This window comes from Crocodylus siamensis, chromosome 13, assembly GCF_052110815.1.
Source record: "Crocodylus siamensis isolate JL-2025a chromosome 13, ASM5211081v1, whole genome shotgun sequence".
Lineage (NCBI taxonomy): Eukaryota > Metazoa > Chordata > Crocodylia > Crocodylidae > Crocodylus > Crocodylus siamensis.
Window position 1 is genome coordinate 17,633,674 of NC_143407.1, and position 21,211 is coordinate 17,654,884.

The 21,211-nt window shown below is 47.8% G+C and overlaps 1 protein-coding gene across 9 annotated transcripts in view; it reads right to left on the bottom strand.

Moving 5' to 3' along the window:
• Window positions 1–21,211, bottom strand: part of HIP1 (huntingtin interacting protein 1) — a 169,628-nt gene that overhangs the window by 20,825 nt on the left and 127,592 nt on the right. For all 9 annotated transcript variants that reach the window (XR_016439035.1, XM_090026504.1, XM_090026501.1 and 6 more), the window contains 10 exons: window positions 13,331–13,471; window positions 11,559–11,616; window positions 10,152–10,227; window positions 8,109–8,243; window positions 4,657–4,754; window positions 3,415–3,487; window positions 2,322–2,505; window positions 1,777–1,865; window positions 1,340–1,456; window positions 733–834 (listed from right to left, as the gene is read on the bottom strand). Coding sequence is in view for 8 of the 9 variants with exons in the window: in XM_090026504.1 (XP_089882630.1) it covers window positions 733–834; window positions 1,340–1,456; window positions 1,777–1,865; window positions 2,322–2,505; window positions 3,415–3,487; window positions 4,657–4,754; window positions 8,109–8,243; window positions 10,152–10,227; window positions 11,559–11,616; window positions 13,331–13,471 (1,073 nt within the window). In the remaining variant the exon portion in view is untranslated. The remainder of the gene's footprint in view (window positions 1–732; window positions 835–1,339; window positions 1,457–1,776; window positions 1,866–2,321; window positions 2,506–3,414; window positions 3,488–4,656; window positions 4,755–8,108; window positions 8,244–10,151; window positions 10,228–11,558; window positions 11,617–13,330; window positions 13,472–21,211) is intronic.

Below are 21,211 nucleotides of genomic sequence, written 5' to 3' on the forward strand. Positions count from 1 at the left end.
CCATTTGCTTCAGTTTATGTGAAGGATCTTTACATTTTTCTTCTAGGCACTGGGTCAGAACTCCCACTTATAAACTCTAAACACTCCCAGAAATCACTGCCATGATCCTAAGGAAATGTTGTGAGCGCTGGTATTAGGATGACATCATTCAGATTCCCATCTTGTTTCTCCTCACAAAACATTGTAGTTCCAACCTGACAGCTGATCATTTTCTAGAAGCCAGAGATTTTAAAGATTGCTTCCAGGTGGCAGTGAACACTGGATTTCTGAGAAATCAGATACTGAAACCACGTTCCAATTGAAATGTAGAACGATGGCAAGATGGTAACCAGGATGGCACAGTAGGGTGTAAAACCTTAAAGGCTGCTGTGGCTGGAGATGAATATTCCTCTCTTGTGGATGGCTGAGATTCGCAGCTGTTTTCCTCACCTTGGGGCACTCTATAGCATCAGTCCTCAGAGCTATCAGGGAGCTATCCATCTAGCAGTGTCTTCTTGCCAATGAGGGCTCAATACTGCTCTCTGATGAATGTAACATTCAGTCCCTGTAGCTTATGCCAACAATATCAAAAATGGGTCTGCTGATTCCAGCACATTACGCTGAGCTAGAACATCACAACCAACCCTAGGCAGAGATGGATGGGGAGACCAGGATGTAAAGCTCAGGAGGAAGTGGTAGAAAAACAATGAGGATGACAACTCACATAAATCTTACTGAGGGAAAGGAGCTCACCTGTGTACTGGATTCCAGTGTGCTCTGGAGGCTCTGCAGCTCCTGCTTGCTGGCTGCAAGCTCTCTCTTCAAGGCTTCCAAGACTTCTGTTTGTTCCTGAGACTGTTGAAAGTGCACAAGTAACCACTAAGCATGTACAGAACATGGGGGCATAGGTCTGAAGGGGCCTCCCAGGCCACCGAGCCCAGTCCCCTGTGTTTGCAAGCAACCCTTTGTTGAAAGTATCCATAAGATCATCCACTCCATCCCCTCTCACACCACAGTCATGAAGCACCCAAGCAACAACCCACAAAAAACAATCCTGCCAAATGCCACAGATAAAGATTAGAGGAGACACAGGAGTCACTAAAACGGCAGCAAAATTGTTAATATATGCTCTGGTAAGCCTAGGAAAAGGATAAGAACAAAGGATAAGAACAGAAGCTACAGGCCTCAGATTAAATTTAAGTATTTTAAGACACCTCCTTCCTCATCCCCCTGTAATTCCCTCATTCTACAGCAGCCTTCTCCTTTCCTCTACTCATTCCTGGCTTCTCCCTTACACTAGATCTTGACCCCCCTCTCACCCGCAGAAACTTTTTGCTCCAGTCTGCACACACTGACTCACCTTCCTCTGCATCTGCTCGCTCATGCGCTGGAAGGAGTCCTCTAATTCTTTCTTTTCCTGCTCCATGTCGCCTTGGGCTTGTCTTGCTACTGTTACCTGTTTGGTGACCTCTGCATTCTGGAGAACAGTATCAAGAACTCAAGAGCTGAGTCAGCTGCTGGGTATTTTCACTGGGCAGAGCAAAATCTTAAAATCTCTCAAGGAAAATGTGGCACCCAGTCAAAGAATCCAGGCATGGTGTAAAGAGGGGGCAGCTCCACAGGGGATTTCCCCCACAAGTGGCATTCTGAGAGCAGGAATACCATCTCTCTCTTGCAGAGATGGCTAACAGCTCTCTCAGTTAGTTTCCTGCTTCTCCTGGGCACAGTAACTGGCACACAGCCAGCAGGAGGATGGGCTAAGCGGGGGGGGGACAGAAGCAGAGAGCTCGGCCCTACCTTGCGTAGCAGGTCGGCATGGTTCTGGACCAACTCGCTGTACTTCTCCTTCAGCTTGGTGTACCGCTGCTCGTTAGCTTGTGCCTTCCCTGCCATACAATAGCGAGCTATAACATATATGGTAGTTACATGCCCAAAGGAAAATCCCATCCCACCGGGAGAAATAAATGCCTACAGTGAGTCCAGACGGAACATATGGGCCCAAGAGCAGCTATACAATTCTAGGCCACATTCAATAGCATCTCCTGGTGAGAGGAGTTGGGACTGGCATAGCTGGGAGCCCCTCCTGGAGTCAATGCCCTACACATTTCTCCATAGCACCACCTGGAAGAAGAGGTGGAAGTGGAAGAGCTGCAAGCCACCTCTGTAGCCAATCACTTTTGGACACACTTCTCTAGTCAACAACTATGTTGGGAAAGGCTGGAACTGGAGTACCTGGGAGCTGCCCACACTGCCAATACTTGTGACCCGATTCTTCCTGGGAGAGACTAGGGCTGCACTGGGGACTCGGGCAACTCCTGAGCAAGGCTGTAGTTTGTCCTTACTCTCAATCTCGGTCAGGCTCTTCTGTGCTTTCTCTGTGTCCTCCCGCTGCTTTTTCAACTCATCCAGCTCGGTGTGAAGGAAGTCACTTTCATCCAAAGCCTGTCGCTTGAGGTGCTGCTGCTCTGCCAGCTCTGCCTCCAGTTCACTGATCCGCCCCCGCAGTTGCATCACCAGGCGATGGCTCTATAGGTCACCAAGGGAAGTGAAGCATTGGGTTGGGGTGGGCAGAACAACTCCTAGCCCACAGAGCTCTAAGGGCCAATAGTCCTGCGGCTCTCTCTTTGGGCTTCTTGGTAGAGCAACCAGTTAAGGTGGTTGCCAATCAGAATGCTCAAGGCTGGTCCAGAATGGCTAACAAGCATGTTAATGGAAGCAGTAGTCAATCAGGAGCAGTGAATCTATACACACTTCGAAACCAAAAACTAATGTCTGATTGGCTGTTTTCAAGCAACTGGTGCAGAAAAGTGAGTAGGAGGCAATGAGCAAACTGACTCTTCCCTATGGCAGCAGGGCAGATACAGCCCAGGGGCAGCCAAAGGGCACAGGAGTGGTCTCTACATCCACAACAGTGTCAGCCCTGGCCTCATCCTGGGGTTGGTGAGTATCCTGGGTGAATGCTACTCCCAGAGACATCTGCCTGCAAAATAAGTTCCTGTGACATTTATGTTGTGCTAATCACCCAAAGGTTCCAAACGGCTCATGCTGAGTTTATAGACTATGCTATACATATAGGGATCGCCTCCCCTTCTCTGACAAACACAAAAGACAGAATCAGCACTGTTCCTCCTATAGGTACTGCAGAGACTTTAATGACTACAGGTGGTAAAGGCTTTTGACAGATGGCTATCTTGGAGCTCACACTGGGGTTGCTTCAGTGTCAGCTCTGGAGGAAGTGCTATCAGTGGAAGCAACAACTCTAACCCCAGTACATCTCTGGATATTTCCTAGCCAAACTACAGGCCCAAGGGACCTTGACAAACAGTAATCAGAAATGCAAGCTTGTATAAAGCACCTCTATTTGGCCACTGATAGCACTCAAGGTGCACTGCACACACATCACATTAATGTGAGTAAGATGAGCTATACATTCACCTCTGCTTTAAAGTTTTCCAGCTCCTCCTTGAGGCCACTGATCTCCCGATAAAGCTGCTCAATTAACCGGTCCCTGGGAAGGAGAAAAATGGTGTTTGCATCCTCAGTACTGTGCCCCCACACCATAAAGCAAAAAATGTTATGGAGGTGTGGGGATGTGATGGGAAGAACCTGGAAAACAACCTAACTGCAGTATATCAACCAATGGCATGTCCATTCTGGACTCAGGTTTGCAGGCATGCGAGAAATCATGTACATCTCAAAAAGTATACTACAGAACACAAGGTGGGTGGTCCAGAGATCACTGACAAGAATGATGGGGAACCTGTGAAAACTCTCACATGGAAAGACAGGGATTCTTTACTCTATAAAGGGGACAACTAAAAGGGTCTAAAACAAGGATACACAAACTTATGGATGGTTTAGAGAATGAAGACCAATAGCTTTTATTCCCTGTCTCATCACACAAGTGCAAACAACCATTCAAAGGAGAACAAGGTGCCAAATGCCAAAGGAGACTTGTTTTCATATAACACCCAATTAGCTTATGGAATTTGCTGTCTTAGAATAGAGATAAGATCAAGCTCTTAACAGCACAAAATAACCAGGCCTGTATAGGAATAATAAGACTGTTTACAACTGCGGTAGTAAAAATAAATACAAAACCAAGATCTCTGTATGGAATCTAAACCTTTCAGCTCCAGGGCATATGCAGCTCTATATATCAAGTGTTAAAAAGGAATTTTCCCTGGCACAAATTAAATCACTATGGCCTCCTATATGATTTTTTTCTTCTGCATCAGCTGGAGCTGGACTATCATTAGGATAGGAATTTCAGTTATATTGACCTGAATCTCGTATCTAGGGGACCCAGCAAAGAACCATGCTGCTGATTGCGAGTGGGTATGTGGTTTGGGATGGAGTGCTTTTTTTTGCCTAGAACAGGAAGGAGATGCTGCTGACTGTGAGATTCATTCTGTTTGGTATTAGTTACGTCCTCCTGGTATCCCATAGACTCTGGTCCATCACTCAAAACTCTTTATGGATGAATTCTGGAGCAGGAGAATTCTCAGCAGGCAATCAATCCCAAGGTACTGTCAAAGATGCCCCTTTTAAGGTAGGCCCAGGCCTTCCACAGTGCATGCTTTGCATGCATAGCTCCTATGTCCAAAATTGAATGCGACTGGTGAGCATGACAGCAAGTAGACATATGGGTTATGGGGCCCCTTAGCCAGTACTTACTTGTCATCCTTGTTCATCCCATTCTGACTGTTGAAGTTGAAAGGATCATTACCAAACGAACTGCCAAAGATGTCATCGAACTTATTGTCGAACAGACTCTGGAAGCAAACATGGATCCACAGTTAAGTCTACCACTGGCTAAGCCTGGCCAGAAATACTGCACAAAACCAGGGCCACACCTTGCAGCTCTATTTTCCCATCCTCGTTTTCCCATGTGCCCAGTCAAACAGATATGGCAGCTGCTCCAAATTCACACAAACAAAATCTAAGGGACAGCTCTTCCTCCTTGCATCTAAGGTCCCTTCTTCATGCAAAGAGACAGTTTCCCTTTATGCATCCTCCCTGATTTTCCAAGGAACCTGATTCAGCAGAAGGCAAGATATTTTGGGAGTGGAACACAGTGGGGTGCCTGGGACATAGGTAGATGGAGTCAATGTATTTGGCCATTTGCTTTATTAAACAAGAATGTTAGTTGTAAAATGGGTATAAACTGCTACAAGATGGGAATAGCCTGTACAGTGATCATCGCCTGCTGGAATTCACCATCCAGCGCAAGGTGGCAAAGGCCTGCAGCAAGGCAGCAGCCCTAGATTTCAGGAGGGTAGACTTCAATGAGCTAAGGAGAATAGTCAGGGAAGCACTAAGGTCACAGAGGGGAGGGGGGCCAGGTGTCCAAGAAGAGTGGTCGCTCCTTAAGGAGATGATCCTCCAAGCCAAAGGGAGGTAATCCCAACACGGATCAAAGGGAGCAGGAGGGCACGTAAGTCCCCATGGCTCACCAAAAGCATCCAGGAATGTCTCCTAGCAAAAAGGGAGGTGTACACCCAATGGAAAGGAGGGCCATCACCAGGGATGACTATACTGCAGTTGCTCGGGAATGTAGGGGGGCAGTCAGGAAGGCCAAGGCAGAGATGGAACTGGGACTAGCTTCCCAGATCAAGGACAACAAGAAGTCCTTTTTTAAATACATAGGGGGTAAAAAGAAGGTTCTGGGTAACGTGGGGCCCCTGCAGGACACATTAGGAAATCTGGTCGTCACACCAGACGACAAAGCCAACATATTTAATGATTTCTTTGCCTCCATTTTCCTAAGCAGGGACCGGAACAGTCACCCCGCTGCTGGGCCCCCCTCAGGCCCCGGGGGAGGCGCACCTAGGCCAAGGGTTAGTGAGGAACTAGTTGGGGAACTTCTGGAGGGACTGGATGTATTCAAGTCAGCCAGTCCAGATGATCTCCACCCTAGAGTACTAAGGGAATTGGCTGAGGTCATTGCAGGACCCCTGGCACAGCTTTATGAGCACTCATGGTGCTCTGGAGTGGTGCCGGAGGACTGGAAGAGGGCCAACGTGGTTCCCATCTTCAAAAAGGGGAAGAAGGAGGACCCGGGCAAATATAGGCCAGTTAGTCTTACCTTGATCCTGGGCAAGCTTTTTGAGAAAATTATTCTGGTGCATATCCACAAGGGGCCAGCAGCGGAGATCATGCTTAGGGGCAACCAACACGGGTTCATTAGAGGCAGGTCCTGTCAGACCAGCCTGGTGGCCTTCTATGATCAGACCACCAAATCATTAGATGCAGGGGTAGCAGTGGACGTAGCCCTCCTGGACTTTCGGAAGGCCTTCAACACTGTCTCTCACCCCGTTCTCATTAAGAAACTGGGGACTGTGGTGTTGACACCCACACAGTCAATTGGGTCACCAACTGGCTGGAGCGCTGCACCCAGAGGGTGGTGGTGGATGGGTCCTTCTCAACCTGGAAGGACGTGGGCAGTGGGGTTCCCCCAGGGCTCGGTCCTCGGGCCTGCACTGTTCAACATCTTCATCAGTGACTTGGATGAGGGGGTAAAAAGCACCCTGTTCAAATTTGCTGATGATACTAAGATGTGGGCACGCTAGAAGGGAGAAACAGGCTGCAATCGGACCTATGCAGGATACAGGGATGGGCGGATGAGAATAGGATGGGATTCAACACCGACAAGTGCAAAGTGATGCACCTGGGGAAGAACAACCGGCACCATATCTACAGGTTGGGGAACTCCATTCTTGTCAGTACAGAAGCGGAAAAGGATCTTGGAGTCATCATTGACTGAGGGGGGATCTAGTGGCCTGTTACAAACTAGTCAGGGGGGATCAGCAGGCATTGGGGGAGTCACTGTTCCCCTGAGCACTACCAGGAGTGACCAGGAATAACGGTCACAAGCTGGCAGAGGGTAGGTTTAGGTTAGATACCAGGAGGCGCTACTTCACGGTCAGGGCAGCTAGGATCTGGAACCAACTTCCAAGTGAAGTGGTGCAGGCTCCTACCCTGGGGGTCTTTAAGAGGAGGCTAGATGTACACCTTGCTGGGGTCGTTTGACCCCAGTACTCTTTCCTGCCATGGCAGGGGGTCGGACTAGATGATCTACTCAGGTCCCTTCCGACCCTAGAAACGATGAAACTATTGGCAGGAAGACTGGTCCAACACATTGTAATTACAGAGCATTGGAGCAGATTCAATTACATGGTAATTACCGTGCTCCAGCCAGCCTCTGTCTCTCATGTATCAGCGTGCCCATGCTTCAAAATGGTGGTAGGGGCACTGTAACTAAAGCTCATTCAACAAGCTTTATATAAAGTACCTACACCACCATTTTGAAGTGCTAGAATGCCGATATATAAGATTCTCTAGGTGCTAATTAGAGTGGCTCTCAGAGCTGCTCTAATTAAAGTGAAGTGAACCCCCCCAAAAACACCCCCAGAGCACATGTAAAAATACTCTACGCTCACTTTGCACTGTTGTATGACTTCATAGGATGCAGAGACACAAGACATTCATCTACGTTAAGCCTCTATGTTCTAATCCAAAAAGGCAGTTTTAATGTAGAAATGACATTAACGGTACATATAGCCTTTTACCCTGAAAGAACTTCAAAATGCTTAACTAACAGTACCAGTCACTCTATTAACCAGAGACATAGGAACTACTTTCCCTACCACAGAAATGGAGATACCTCTGCAGTGGAAGTAAGTAGTTATTTAATAGTATGAGAGAAAATAAAGTGTATCAACTGAATCTGTATGTCATGAGAAATGTCCAGAGGCAAAACATACTTTGGCAAGAGTGCCAGAATTAATACCCTTACTGTAAAGAGAAGTGCCAAGAGATCTTTAATGAACTGTAATGGAGCACTGGCTCAAAACCAACCTTGTGGGGACTGGCAGCACTAGCACCACATCCTTTAGCAGTGTGGCTTTTCCATATGTGTCTTGTATCCAAGTACAGGGGCCTTGAGAACATCATGAAATCTGATGTGATCAGAGCCTCTAGAAGATGACTCAAGAGAAAAGCAGCCCTAGAGCCATCACTGGGCATGAAAAGCCTGGACATGTTTCTTTCCACATCTGAATATCTTGCTAGGCAGAGGCAAGGTGAATCCCAGGCTCCCATTCTTAAGCCAGCACCTGGATGCACACCTGTTGTGAAGCTGTGTCCATTTCCACCAGATCAGTGATGGGCTCACTATCCGGTGACGACGTCTCTGCTGGGATGACCACCACAGGGCTGATATGTTCTGACAGTGCTGAGGCCCGTAGGAAGTTGGGAGGATTCTGTGGGAGGGAGAAAAACAGAACTGATGAAAAGAGCTCAATAACTGAGACTCAACAGGCCAAACACCCACCCCCTCACCATCATCCTCAGGTAGCTCCAATGGGATCACAGCATCACTCAGAGGCAGTTCTGTGGCTGGGGTTGCTTTCAGAACTCAGATTCTCCCTATTAAAGGAATATTATACATCTTTAATTCTACTTAGCACTGCCTGGGAACTCTGACAGGGAGCACTGGTATCCTCAGGAAGCTAAGGCCAAGATGGAGTTTGAGTTGTTTTACTGGGTCCCTCCCACAAAGCTGAGGCAAAATAATTACGTTTAGATTTAAGGAAGCAATTTTACTAAAATGACTGTGCAGAATTCTCCTCCTGCCTTTCAGTGGCATTTCAGGGGAAAGGATTTCTGGGAAGCAAATATTTCTCTGCAAGGTTTGGAACTCAAAATGAAGAAACATCTTTTTAATGCAAGGGTAAGCAAAAGTGGTTCATTACAGACCAAATTGATTGTGCTCTCAAAGCCAAACAAAGCAAACTAAGCTACACAGTAACAGATTACAGCAAAAGCTTTGTTATCCGGCACCCATGGGGAATGGGGGGTGCTGAATAACCAAATATGCCGGTTATCCGTGAGGTCCAAACATGCGTCTTTGCCTGCTGCTATGTCCTGGGCCTTGGCAGCACAGGCTGCTTTGCCTCGGGCCGTGGGTGCTTGGCGAAACCTGAAGCGCCATGGTGGGCACTTCTGGTTTCGTTTCTGTTGCATCAACTGGCATGCCAGTTAGTAGAGCATGCTAGTTTGTAAGGTGCCAGATAATGCGGCTTTTACTGTGCATCTGTTTCAACATTTTTTCCTGTTCTAATAATCTCAAAGTTCAGCAGTATCCTAGGGAAGGCATCCTTTCACAACAGCCTTTGCATCCACTTCCATGAGCACCATGTTTGGTTTTGAATTACGACAGCAACACACCTTTACAAAATGTAGACCGGAGGTGGATTCCCATAGGAGAGGTGTCAGAACAGCCTAGCTCTTGAGAGCACCCAGGGTGACGCTCCTTTTACACTCCAAGAGTATTCCAAATATAGCCTTCAGTTTTTAGAACTGCAATGTTCTACCCATAATTAGTCATGGGCGCAAACACCAGCACTTCAGTGTCTAATGAGCAGAAAGTGGGATGCGAGAAAGCTAGCATTTGTGCTCCTTAATAACTTCTGTACAACTGAGGCATCTTTACGAATGTTTGTGCACTTATAGAGGTGCTCATTCACATTCTAATTAAAATATGTTTGTGCTGTAATTAGATGCTTCAGTGTTACCTCACTGTTGTATTAAGTCCCAGGACGTTTCAAAATGGCCGCTGGCGTTTTATCTAAACCTCACTGAATGAGCTTCAGGTAAAGCATCCCATGGCTATTTTGAAACATGCAGGGGCTTAATACATGCGATGGTGAGGCATTTTAATTAGGAGTGGCTGTTCAGGAACCGCTCTAAATAAAAGACCCTCCCCTTTACCCTGAGCATGTGTATAGGCAGCCTTTAGGTCCTTAGCCTTTAGGTCCCCCAGCAACCTTCCTCCATGTTGTGCCTCACAGAACTGCACAGTAAATCAAACTCTACAGCCCCTTTTCAAGCCAGTGGTAAGGGGCTCTGAAAAGCCTGCCTTCTCTGCAATTGTGTAAATATGGTGTTACAGACTTAGCTGAAGGTAACCAGCCTTGAACACTTTGTTTTAAATGACTTGCCCACAAACACACAGATCAGTTACAGGACTGGGAAGAGAATCCAGGAGTTGTGACTCCCAGTGCCCTGTTCTAGGCACCAAACATCACTGCTCAGGTATGCCAACGATTACTGCAAGCACTCCCCTTAACCTGTACCTAGGCATAAGACAGAATCTGTTCAAATCTCACCTCTGGAAGCTGTGGAATCTGGATCAGCCGTTTAAAGTACTGCAAGTTGCTGGAGCGATAGAACAAATCTTTGAGCCTGCAAGGGAAAAGGGCAGTGGCTCTTTAGATTCTCTAGGCTCTGGCTATGCAATGGGTTGGCTCTTCTCTACTTCCAGTCTTTACCCCCAGACTCAAGGTCTGTTGGTATCAGATAGAGGAAGAGAAAGGCAGCTACTGGCTTCAAATACACTGCTGCCATTTTCCTATCACATTCAGTGTAGGTAGATGGACAGTACTCTGAGGAACCCAGCCTCCTGGATTTCTGTCTCAAGAGAAGCAGCGAGCACATTGAAAACTCAGTCCAGGAGGCTGCTGTCCCTCTCTGCCACCCCCGTCCCTTACCTCCTCCCCCCCCCCATAAACCAAGAGAGACAGAGCTGGCCACAAGCTCAAAGCTGGCCACAATCTCCAGTTGAGACTAAGAACTAGAAAGAATAATCAGCTAAACCAGAGAAAATCAGAAGTCAGATTTGCCTTCCCTGAGTTTCTTGATTTCCTTATCTTGGATGACTACCAGCTCCCATGAATGTTACCCCAGTGTCCCCTCAGTGCACCACAGCTGCACTACTCTCCTGGCTGGAGAACATGGGGAGGGGAGCAAGCCAGAGCCTTTCAGGATAGAAAATGCTGCTCAGTCCACATTTTTCAAGAACAGGATTGATGCACTAGAAACACACTTCTAATGAGCACATCACCACTGCCTCTAGGTGCCATCAGCCCAGTGAAACATCTCTCTCAGTAGTTCTTCACCACACAACTGGAATGCAGTCATACTTAGTTTCCATTTTTTTTTTTTTTTTTTTTACACAGAAAGGGCTCAAACTGCAAGACACATTCATGGGAGCAGGACTGGGCTCTTAGCAACAGCTATAATAGACTTTCATTTCGGTGTAAACTGCATGTTTCAGTTAAACCACAATTAAATGGTTTCACAGTTTAAATCATCAGCTGTCATTTCACATAAAATGCCAACTGTGGCTGAATGCCGCTTTAGTTTTAACGCAGCAGTTACTGATAATTCAATATCAATGGATTATCCAAACAGACTGGGTATGCCAGAGAGGCCAGCTCAGTTCCCAGAAACCGATTTTTAGTGGGAGCACAGGAACTGGGACATTGCTCATTTCTAAGCCACAGATTGCACATTTCAGACACCCACCTAAGTCAGCATCCACAAAACTCTACTCAGCTGCTGAGACTGATTTAAAAATAGGTCTGAATGGCGCACTAAGTTATCCAGTGGGTTATGAATGCAGGCCTCCCAATTGACAAGAAACAGTCATTTTGATCTGAAGTCAGCATGCAAAGCACTACTATCAAAATTTGGTGGTAGCCAGCAGCAGGCACTCATCCATTTAGGGCACTTACTTTCTGAACTGCTCCAGGAAACGGTCCCTGTGTCCTTGTAGTGTATCAGCTGGGAGACCTGAGCATGAAGAGATGCAGATAAGAACTGTGAATGAGCAAGAATTGTGAACACTGCCAAAGACAATAGATCACAAAAGAAAAGTGTACTTTTGGGAGGGGAGCCATTTTTACAGGTTATCACCTTAGTCTCAGCCTCTCCCAGCAGGAGGCGCTGAAGCATGGGTGGCAAAGGGGCTCCCAGCTAAAAGGGCTGTGGGGTACAAAGCAGAAGCACAGAATGTTTGACCAATCTCATTTCTTTCTATGACCAGGTGACCTATCACCTGGACAAGGGAGAAGAGATTGATGTCATATATCTTGACTTCAAAAAAGCCTTTGATCTGGTATCCCATGATCACCTCTTGGCCAAACTGCCCAGTTGTGGCCTTGGCTCCACCACGATCCGCTGGCTGGGAAACTGGCTCCGTGGTCGGACCCAGAGGGTTGTAATCGATGGCAGTCACTCATCGTGGTGCCCTGTGACCAGTGGGGTCCCTCAAGGCTCCGTCCTGGGACCCATCCTGTTCAACATCTTCATTAATGATGTGGACATTGGAGTCAGGAGTGGACTGGCCAAGTTCGCCGATGACACCAAACTTTGGGGCAAAGCATCCACGCCAGAAGATAGGCGGGTGATCCAGGCTGACCTGGACAAGCTCAGCAAATGGGCAGACGAGAACCTCATGGTGTTTAACACCGAAAAATGCAAGGTTCTCCACCTTGGGAGGAAAAACCTGCAGCATCCTTATAGGCTCAGCAGTGCTACGTTGGATAGCACTACAGAAGAAAGAGACTTGGGGGTCATCATTGACCACAAGATGAACATGAGCCTGCAATGCGATGCTGCGGCTAGTAAAGCGACCAAAATGCTGGCGTGCATCCATAGATGCTTCTCGAGCAAATCCCAGGACGTCATTCTCCCCTTGTACTCGGCCTTGGTGAGGCCGCAGCTGGAGTACTGCGTCCAGTTTTGGGCTCCACAATTCAAAAAGGATGTGGAGAAGCTTGAGAGAGTCCAGAGGAGAGCCACGCGCATGATCAAAGGTCAGGAAAACAGATCTTACGACGACAGGCTGAGAGACACGGGACTCTTTAGCCTGGAAAAGCGCAGGCTCAGGGGTGATCTGATGGCCACCTATAAGTTTATCAGGGGTGACCACCAGGATCTGGGGGAACGTTTGTTCACCAGAGCACCCCGAGGGATGACGAGGTCGAATGGTCACAAACTCCTGCAAGACCGTTTCAGGCTGGACATAAGGAAGAATTTCTTTACTGTCCGAGCCCCCAAGGTCTGGAACAGTCTGCCAGCGGAGGTGGTTCAAGCACCTACATTGAACATCTTCAAGAGTAAATTGGATGCTTATCTTGCTGGGATCCTATGACCCCAGCTGACTTCCTGCCCTTTGGGGCAGGGGGCTGGACTCGATGATCTCCCGAGGTCCCTTCCAGCCCTAATGTCTATGAAATCTATGGGGCAGCTCATTCATAGTGAGGAAGAGGTCCTTTGTTCACGCTCAGTCAGGGAGCTGGCAATGACCAGGCTGCCTAAATCAAAGAAGGCCACAGGCAATGCATCCTGAGGCTACACTGCTGCATCTTCACTGTTATTGGCCACAACCTAGCTAACGCTGGTATGCCTCCACAAGCTATATAAAAGCTGCTCAAGCTCATCACGGCAATAAAATGGCAACTGCTGGTAAGTGGCAGAGCAGGGAGGTGTGGTATGTACTTACAGGAGTGCAGCTTGAAGAGAAGCTTGACAGTGTAGTCATAGAGATGACTGCAGTCTAATATGACCTGAATCAGTGGGGCCAAGCGGCACTGACCAGCAGCAGTGACAGACACAGAGCGAGACATGTCCAAGGAGTTGAATACTAACATGAGAGAGATACAGAAAGCATTTAGGGTTTGTTCTATGCAATGCATTGAAAAAACAGTCAGTTGCAGTGAGGGCCCATCACAAGTTATTAAAATCCCATATGATATTCTGCACAGCAGTTCATCATAGCACATTTCAATGTTCAGTCACAGGACATTTTGTGTACCTGAGTTGCTGTATCTTCCCCCTTCTCAGTGCCTATGTAAGACTCTCTTCTCAGATCATAAAACTTGTGGGAGAGGAAAAAAAAGAAATATCTCTCTCTCTCCCTCCCTATATCTATCTATCTGTCTGTCTGTCTATCCAATCATTTCTAGTACAAGCTAGAAGGCGAGAAGTGAATGAGGAATTGACCATTCCACTGTCTCCCACTGGCATGGGGTTATCCAGGAATTTGCGCTGGTGGACTGCGTGAAAATGCCTTTATTGGTGAACATTGTACATGCACCGCAGTCACACCAGTTTGGTAACCAAATGACAGGTTTAAAGCTACTTTTGATGTCTACAGATTTGGGACATACAAACAGCTGGGTAAGAGGTCTACACAGGGAACAGGTTTCGTGTGTGTGTGTGTGTGTGTGTGCGCGTGCGTGTGTGTGTGCGCAACACTGCAATAAAACTGCAGAGATTTCCTGCTGTTCTTTCTTAACTGCTGAAAATTTGTAAATTGACAAGAGATGGGCATATCCATGAGTGCTGCCAGCATGGCTGACCAAGAGTGGGTCAGGTTGGGTGGCAGGGTTTCCTGGGGATCTGGAAGTGGTTTAGGTGCAACAGGTTAGAATAGACTCCCCAGAACCAGAGCCCCAGTTGGAAGCCTGGGAAGGCGTTGCAGTGGTGCGGGAGGACAATAGGGTCACCAATATTAAACATAATGGACTCAGTTAGGATATCTGCAGGGATACACACCTGTCTCTAACAGAGCAAAGGACTAAAAAAGGGTACCTTAGCTACCAGGTTTGAGAAGCCCTTGTTCTTTAGTGGATGCTCCATAAAATCCAAGCCAGTGACTAAGCCATAAGGCCCATGATATCTTTAACCTTTTCTGGCAGCCCTAATAAGTAATCTTTTCATTAGCATACCTCCTGGGATCAAGCAGGTGCTACAGCCTGAAAGGCCTCAGCTGCACCATTGTCAGTCCTTGCCTCTGGCACTTATCAACACATCTAACAATGCAACCAAATACATATCTTTAAGATGTCTGAAGTTCTACAGCACTCAGTTAACCTATTGCATGGGGCATTTATTCACTCCCAGACAATAGAGTCCTTACTGAGATGGCAGATAAGGATGTGATAACAGATTCCAGCCCAGATTAGCAGCACATCCAACAGAATTAAGATTTGCACTGTGTGAATCCTGTTGTCATGTGAGAGAAACTGAAACTGCACAGTTGAATCATCTGCAAAACTATCAAAATATTAGACACGTACCTCATGGCTGAAAGCTGCCTCTATGGTCACAGGGGAAAGAAATCAATAGGACCACAATGGCAGTTGGCCTCAGGTAAATATTCCTCAGCAAAGTCACAGTTGAGGAAAGAAACTGTCCGACGTCTTGTCTCTCTCCTTCCCTAGCAGAATTATGGTTGAAATATCTATTCCTGTTCCCGTGCTTCTGTGGTTTTCAAATTAGCCCTTCCTAGCTGCCATTTATCTTGATAGGTTTCAGCTCAAAGGGGATCTGTCTCAGCATTTCAGGTCTTCCTGTTTGCACCAGCTACAAATGCAACCACTAACCATACTAGATACATTAGTTGCAGTCCTTACAGGAGTGGTTTTGGCCCTCTCTCTCTCCACAGACTGGATCATGGGGGTAGGGTATCACAGTCTTAACAGAAGAGCTCTCCCTTTGACTTAACAACTGTGGGCTGGATCTGTCCTGCCAACCAACTGCATGCAGCCCACGGCTACCCCCACAGCACTCCACATGGGGCTGTGACCCGCCAGTTCCCACTGAGGCAGCCCACACCGTGCTCCTGCTGGCCTGGGCCTCGACCAGCATGCAGCTTCTGGCAGGGCTCTTTGCAGCGTGGCTGCAGCCAGGTGATTGCTGCTTTGCTCCCCTCACTTCCAGCTGGATAGACACAGGTCCAGAAAAGGAGTGCTGACTGTTCATAGAAGTGACATCAAAATTCCAGAGGTGTGTCTTCCAGTGCTTTCTTTAGCTGTCCCTCTCTCATGATGTTGGAGGTTTCTTTGTGCATTAAGTGGAAGAAGGCCTCATGGTTGCAGATATTTTGGAGCCTATCCACTTCCTCCTGCAGCTCCTTTACCTGATTCCTAAGAGAATCCACCAGGAGGCACCTCTCACATCCCCCACCTGGCTGGTCCTGGCACTGCAAAACTAGGCCAGAACCCAAATGGAAGCCTCAGTGGTCAGGGGCCATGCCTGAACACAGGGCGCACAGGTACAAGAAGAGGAAGGCCTGGCAGTGGCAGAGACTTTGGCATTGCAATGTTTCTAGCTGTCCTGTTGATTTTCCTGCTAGCTCCTTCTTCCTCTTTTGCTGCTATACCAGGGGTGGCCAACCCCTGGCTCCGGAGTTCAAACTTACAAGTCCAAACTGAATAATATGCTTGCTGCAGGCAGTCGCGTCACATGCTGTGACGTAATGGCTATGGAAGCTGGTCACCGTGTGCTTGTGCAAAGATTCAAGGAGATGCATATTAACTTCTGAAGAGCTGCATGTGGCTCCGGAGCCGTGGGTCGGCCACCCCTGTGCTATATCTTAGAGAAAAAATGTCCTTCTTCCTCTTACCTGCTTCCATTCAGCAAGTTTATAGAGAAAGAAAGTGGCTGGGCAAACTCGCTACTTGAACTCCCCTGTTAGCTGGTCTGAATGCCGATCCTGTGCCACTAGCTCCTCTGTTGATGTGATCATTTGGGAGCAAAAGGAATTCTATCCCATTTTACCCCATGGTCTGACTGGCATGGATTTGGGTGGGGTTTCATTCTTCTGTAGCAGGGAGGGAGGGGTATGGCCCTCTTCTTTGGATCTCTTAAGTGTATCTGAACACATATTCCTGCCCTTACAGCAGCAGGACACTGACGATACCTTTGTCCTTGAGCTTCACCTGTGGCAGGTTAGGGTGTTTTTGATATTTTAGGCATAGTTTCATAGTTAGTTTCATAGTTTCTAGGGTCGGAAGGGACCTGAACAGATCATCAAGCCCGACCCCCTGCACTGGGCAGGAACGAGTGCTGGGATCATAATACCCCAGCCAGATATCTATCTAACCTCCTCTTGAAGACCCTCAAGGTAGGGGAGAGCCCCACCTCCCTTGGGAGCCCATTCCAGAGCCTGGCAGTCCTAACCGTAAAGTAATGCCTCCTGATATCAAGCCTGTACCTGCTCTCAATTGATTTGTGGCAGATATTCCTTGCTATCCCGGGTGGTGCCTTGGGGAACAGAGTCTTACTTGTTTTCTGCTGGTCCCCCCTGGTGAGTTTATAGAGGTCCCCTCTCAGCCTTCTCTTGTGGAGGCTGAACAGGTTCAAGTCCTGTAGCCTCTCCTTGTAGGGTTTGCCTTGCTGCCCCCTGATCATGCGGGTGTTCCTTCTCTGGACCATCTCAATGCTGTCCACACCCCTCCTGAAGTGCAGCACCCAGAACTGGATGTAGTACTCCAGCTGTGGCCTGACCAGTGCTGCATAGACGGGGAGGATCACGTCCTTGGCCCTGCTCATGATACATCTGTGGATGTATGACAAGGTGTGGCATTGTGCCTTCTAGTTGTGCGAGAGGGTTTTAAAGAATAGATTAGACCAGCAGTACCCGATCTTTTCAATCCACAGGCCAGATGAGTGGTGCCAGGTTAGTCTGTGGGCTGGAGTCAATCCGTTCGTGGACCCACATGGCTCAGCTGGGGCCCAATCCAACCATGTGGGCTGACAGAGCCCAATCCAGCTGCACAGGACTGGCAGGGCCCAGGCCCTATCTGGCTGGAAGAGGCTTGGAAATTTGGTGGTAGAATAGTGGCAGTGTTAATTGTCACCACTCTCCCAATGCTAAATTTCCAAATCCATGGGGCTGGATGGCATGGCTTGCAGGCTGGATGGCATGACTTTGAGGCAAATCTGGTCTGTGGGCCAGAGGCTGAGCCCCTTAGTTTTGACAAACACTTGTCTAAGATGGTTTAGATGGGAATGATACTGTCTTGAGCATGGGGATGAACTACATGGTTCCATCCTACTTTCCTGTGCTTTCCTGTGATTCCTACTTGCGTCATAGCCACATTTGCACATTGGCTGCATTGTCAACTATTGCCTTAAAATTTTGAAAAATAAGGCCTTAGTGTAATGACCACAAGAGGATAAAGGAGATGATTCAAAGGATATTTTTCTTAAGAGCTGTTAAGGAAGGAAGCTTGCCTACATGGGAAAGTCATGCCCCACGTGGTACAAAATGTCCACTCCACATTTAATGGGAAGCATCTTGGCCACAGGATTCCAACATTTTTAGTGTTGATACTTTCTCAGCCTTGCTCATGGGCATAATGGCCACACTCTAGTTTCTGGGGCAATTAAAAAAAACTTGCAAGTATACAGGGAAATCCCGTGTCTAGCCTTCAACAGAAACAGTTGGGGTGAACTGTCCTGAAACCAAACACACGTTTTCACTATGGTGATCTGCCATCCTAGTTTCTCCTTTTTGAAACTGGTTTTACAAGGGAGTAGCTGGGGAAAGCTGGACTTTTCTTTGCTGGAAAACAGGATTTGCGAGAGCAGATTAAACCAATGCTCTTTTATTCCAGTGTCCTGCCTGCAGCTGTGGACACGAGCTGGTACTTCAAAGAAACCCAGTTCTTTCATTCCATACTTCAGCACTCAGACAATGCTGTGAGCTGTGTGAAGACTGAGACGAATTTACTGTCCCATTATAGCAGGTGACCATGAGAGCATGAGGATAAATATCCCTTCTCATGTATATCCCAGTAAGTATAAGAGCAGCTGCTGCCTATCTTCAGAATCAAGTAATGAGGCCAACCCTGAAATAACAGCTCTTTCCCTACAAGCTAAAGCCCAGGCCTGCTCAGTTTTCAGACCACCTGGGAAAGATAGTGCCTGTAATCCACCTGAGAGGGTTGCTGTGTATGGGAACAGGGTACTTCCCTATGAGTTCCCTTTCTGTTATAGACAAAGTCCAGGTCCCCAGCCCTACACCGCTTTCTCCAGTACTGCCCGTCTTTTGAGCCATAAAGCTCAATGCATCCACAGAAAGCCTGTTGTCTCATCCTTCCCTGCTGGGATCCTCAGGAACCCAATATTTACTTTCCTTTCCACCCCACCCCAATTACTCTGGCTCTAAGCAAATGTGGGAGGCAGTGGGGCAGTCTCCAAGGGTTAGAAAGTCACTGTTTAAGGCAAGGTCAGGCAATTATTTTGGGCAGAGGGCTGCTTACTGAGTTTTGGCAAGCCATCGAGGGCCGCATGATAGGCAGCCAGGGGCAGATAAATATTAATTTTCTAAATTTTTGAGGAGCCCTGCGGGCCAGATAGAATGACCTGGCAGGCCACATCTGACCCCCGGGCCACATTTTGCCCATCCCTGGGTTAAAGGCTTGAGGATAAAAAAAACTCCTGCTGGCTGTGTGTGTACGATTCCCAGCCCTCAGACAAGGAGCACTGAGATAGCTTTTCCTTCCCAAGAGGATCAACCCACCTCCATCCTCTCTCCTTCCTCCAGGGCCTGTGTCCCATGAGGTCCCAAGGCTAGTTTGTCAATACAAGATACACAGATATTGCTCTCATGATGGTCAAACAGAAACTTGAGCCTAGCAAGAAATCCCACCTTAGACCTCAGGAAATGAAGGGCTCAATGTTACAAGTGGCACAAGGAAACCCCCCAAGAGAGTGTCAGAGCTCAGGGTGAGCACAAATTCTGCCAGAAGTGCTTTCTCCCTTTTATCTCAGACCTGTCTGACAGTCAGAAGGGAGGTGCTTTTTGTATATGGTAGTGTAATACACCTTTTGAGAGCCAGCTAGTTAATTTGGGGGTCATTATACCATTCTCAGTAGGTCCCCAGAGAGAATTGTCACCTTCTTCTGGGGCATGCTTATTTTCTGGGAGTTCATCTCCAAATCCATGTGTTTAAGGTCAGAACCATCCCTTAACCAAAGCTAATGCTAATGCTTAGTGAAGTCCAAGTTAGCCTGCACTAGACTGAGGCTGTCACCCTGAAACATATTATTCACAGAGTATGTATAGGAGAGGCAGAGGCAGCTTTTATGTGCACAAAAACATCAAGAAGCTGGTTCCTACTCCACGGTAGGGACTGCTACACAAAAACTTCTACCTCAGAACCAAAAGGCAGCCAGGTGGTCCTCTTGATGATCCCCAGAGGAAGAAACAGCTGATGCATTCCAACTTTGTGAGGGCTGCATGACACTGCTTGCAAGTGGACCTTGGGAAGCACAACCCCAAGCTATGTAGCAACAGCAGGGAGCAAGAACAATCTGAAAGGCTCCCAGGTCATGTCTGTAAGCCTACTGTCCCTTCAAGCACACTGAACTGCTCAGGACAGTATGTTCTAAACTAGAAGCAGTGCAGAAGTGTTTGCACAGGGCTTTGTGTGGGCTAATCAGCACTGCTGAGAGATGGGACAAGACAGCTTGTCCCCATGCTAATTAGCATGGACTCAGCTACACTGCTTCCAGTTTGGGAGCCAGTATGTCCAGAACAATGCAATGTGCTTGAGGACACCACCACGAAGCTCACTCACTTTCCTCACATGACTAATGTTTCTTTCCCAGAACAGCTCCAGGAAATCTGCAAAACTGGATGAGGGTGATGCATATACAAGCTATCTGTTTTCTTCCCTTTGCAGCCCTGTGGCATGTTTTTGTGCTGTCTACTGAGCTTCCTTCTGTGTGCGCTTCAGCTCACATCATATCTGCAGCTGTACTCCATATGTGGCATCCAATAGCATCTGTGTCTCCAAAACCCCTAACAGATGTTCTTTTTAAGGTGTGATGGGATCTAATCCATGATCCAACAACTGTGCCGCCTACTATGCCCAACATGCATCACAGGGTACGTGATTTTGGGATCAGAGATTAGATCCTAATTGTGCCTTACTTGCCAATGCAGGGGGAGTCTGGGATCATGATCATGGGCTTCCTCTGCATCAGCAAGTTAAAACCTAAGTACACGGCACCAAAACTCAGTTGTTACTGGGGACCATACCAGGATTAGGCACCTGCTGACAATTAGTTGTTTTGAGTTTTACAGTTTTTTAATGGGTTTTACAGGTCCTGGGGCATAGGACTGTGGGACTGTGCAGTTGCACCCTGATCTCAGTATCCTCATGCCTGGGATGAGTAAAAACCACATGTACTGCCCAGCTGGACTGTGACAGCCTTGTATGCAGAGCTGTAAACTCCTTGCTTGCCGCCCAGTTCTACTCATACCCTGGTATGGGGTTCCCATGATTGGGTTCCTGCAGCTCAAGCCCGTGGTCTGCATGCACTAGAACTTGTAAAAGCAGGTCCTCCCATCCAGGGACTGGTTCTGTCAGGGACTGTTTCCCAGACCCCTGGCCTCATGCTGGACTGGGCCTCATAGTTTCATAGCTTCTCGGGTCGGAAGGGACCTGAGCAGATCATCTAGTCCGACCCCCTGCCATGGCAGGAAAGAATACTAGGGTCAAGTGACCCCAGCAAGATGTTCATCTAACCTCCTCTTAAACACCCCCGGGGTAGGAGCCTGCACCACTTCTCTTGGAAGTTGGTT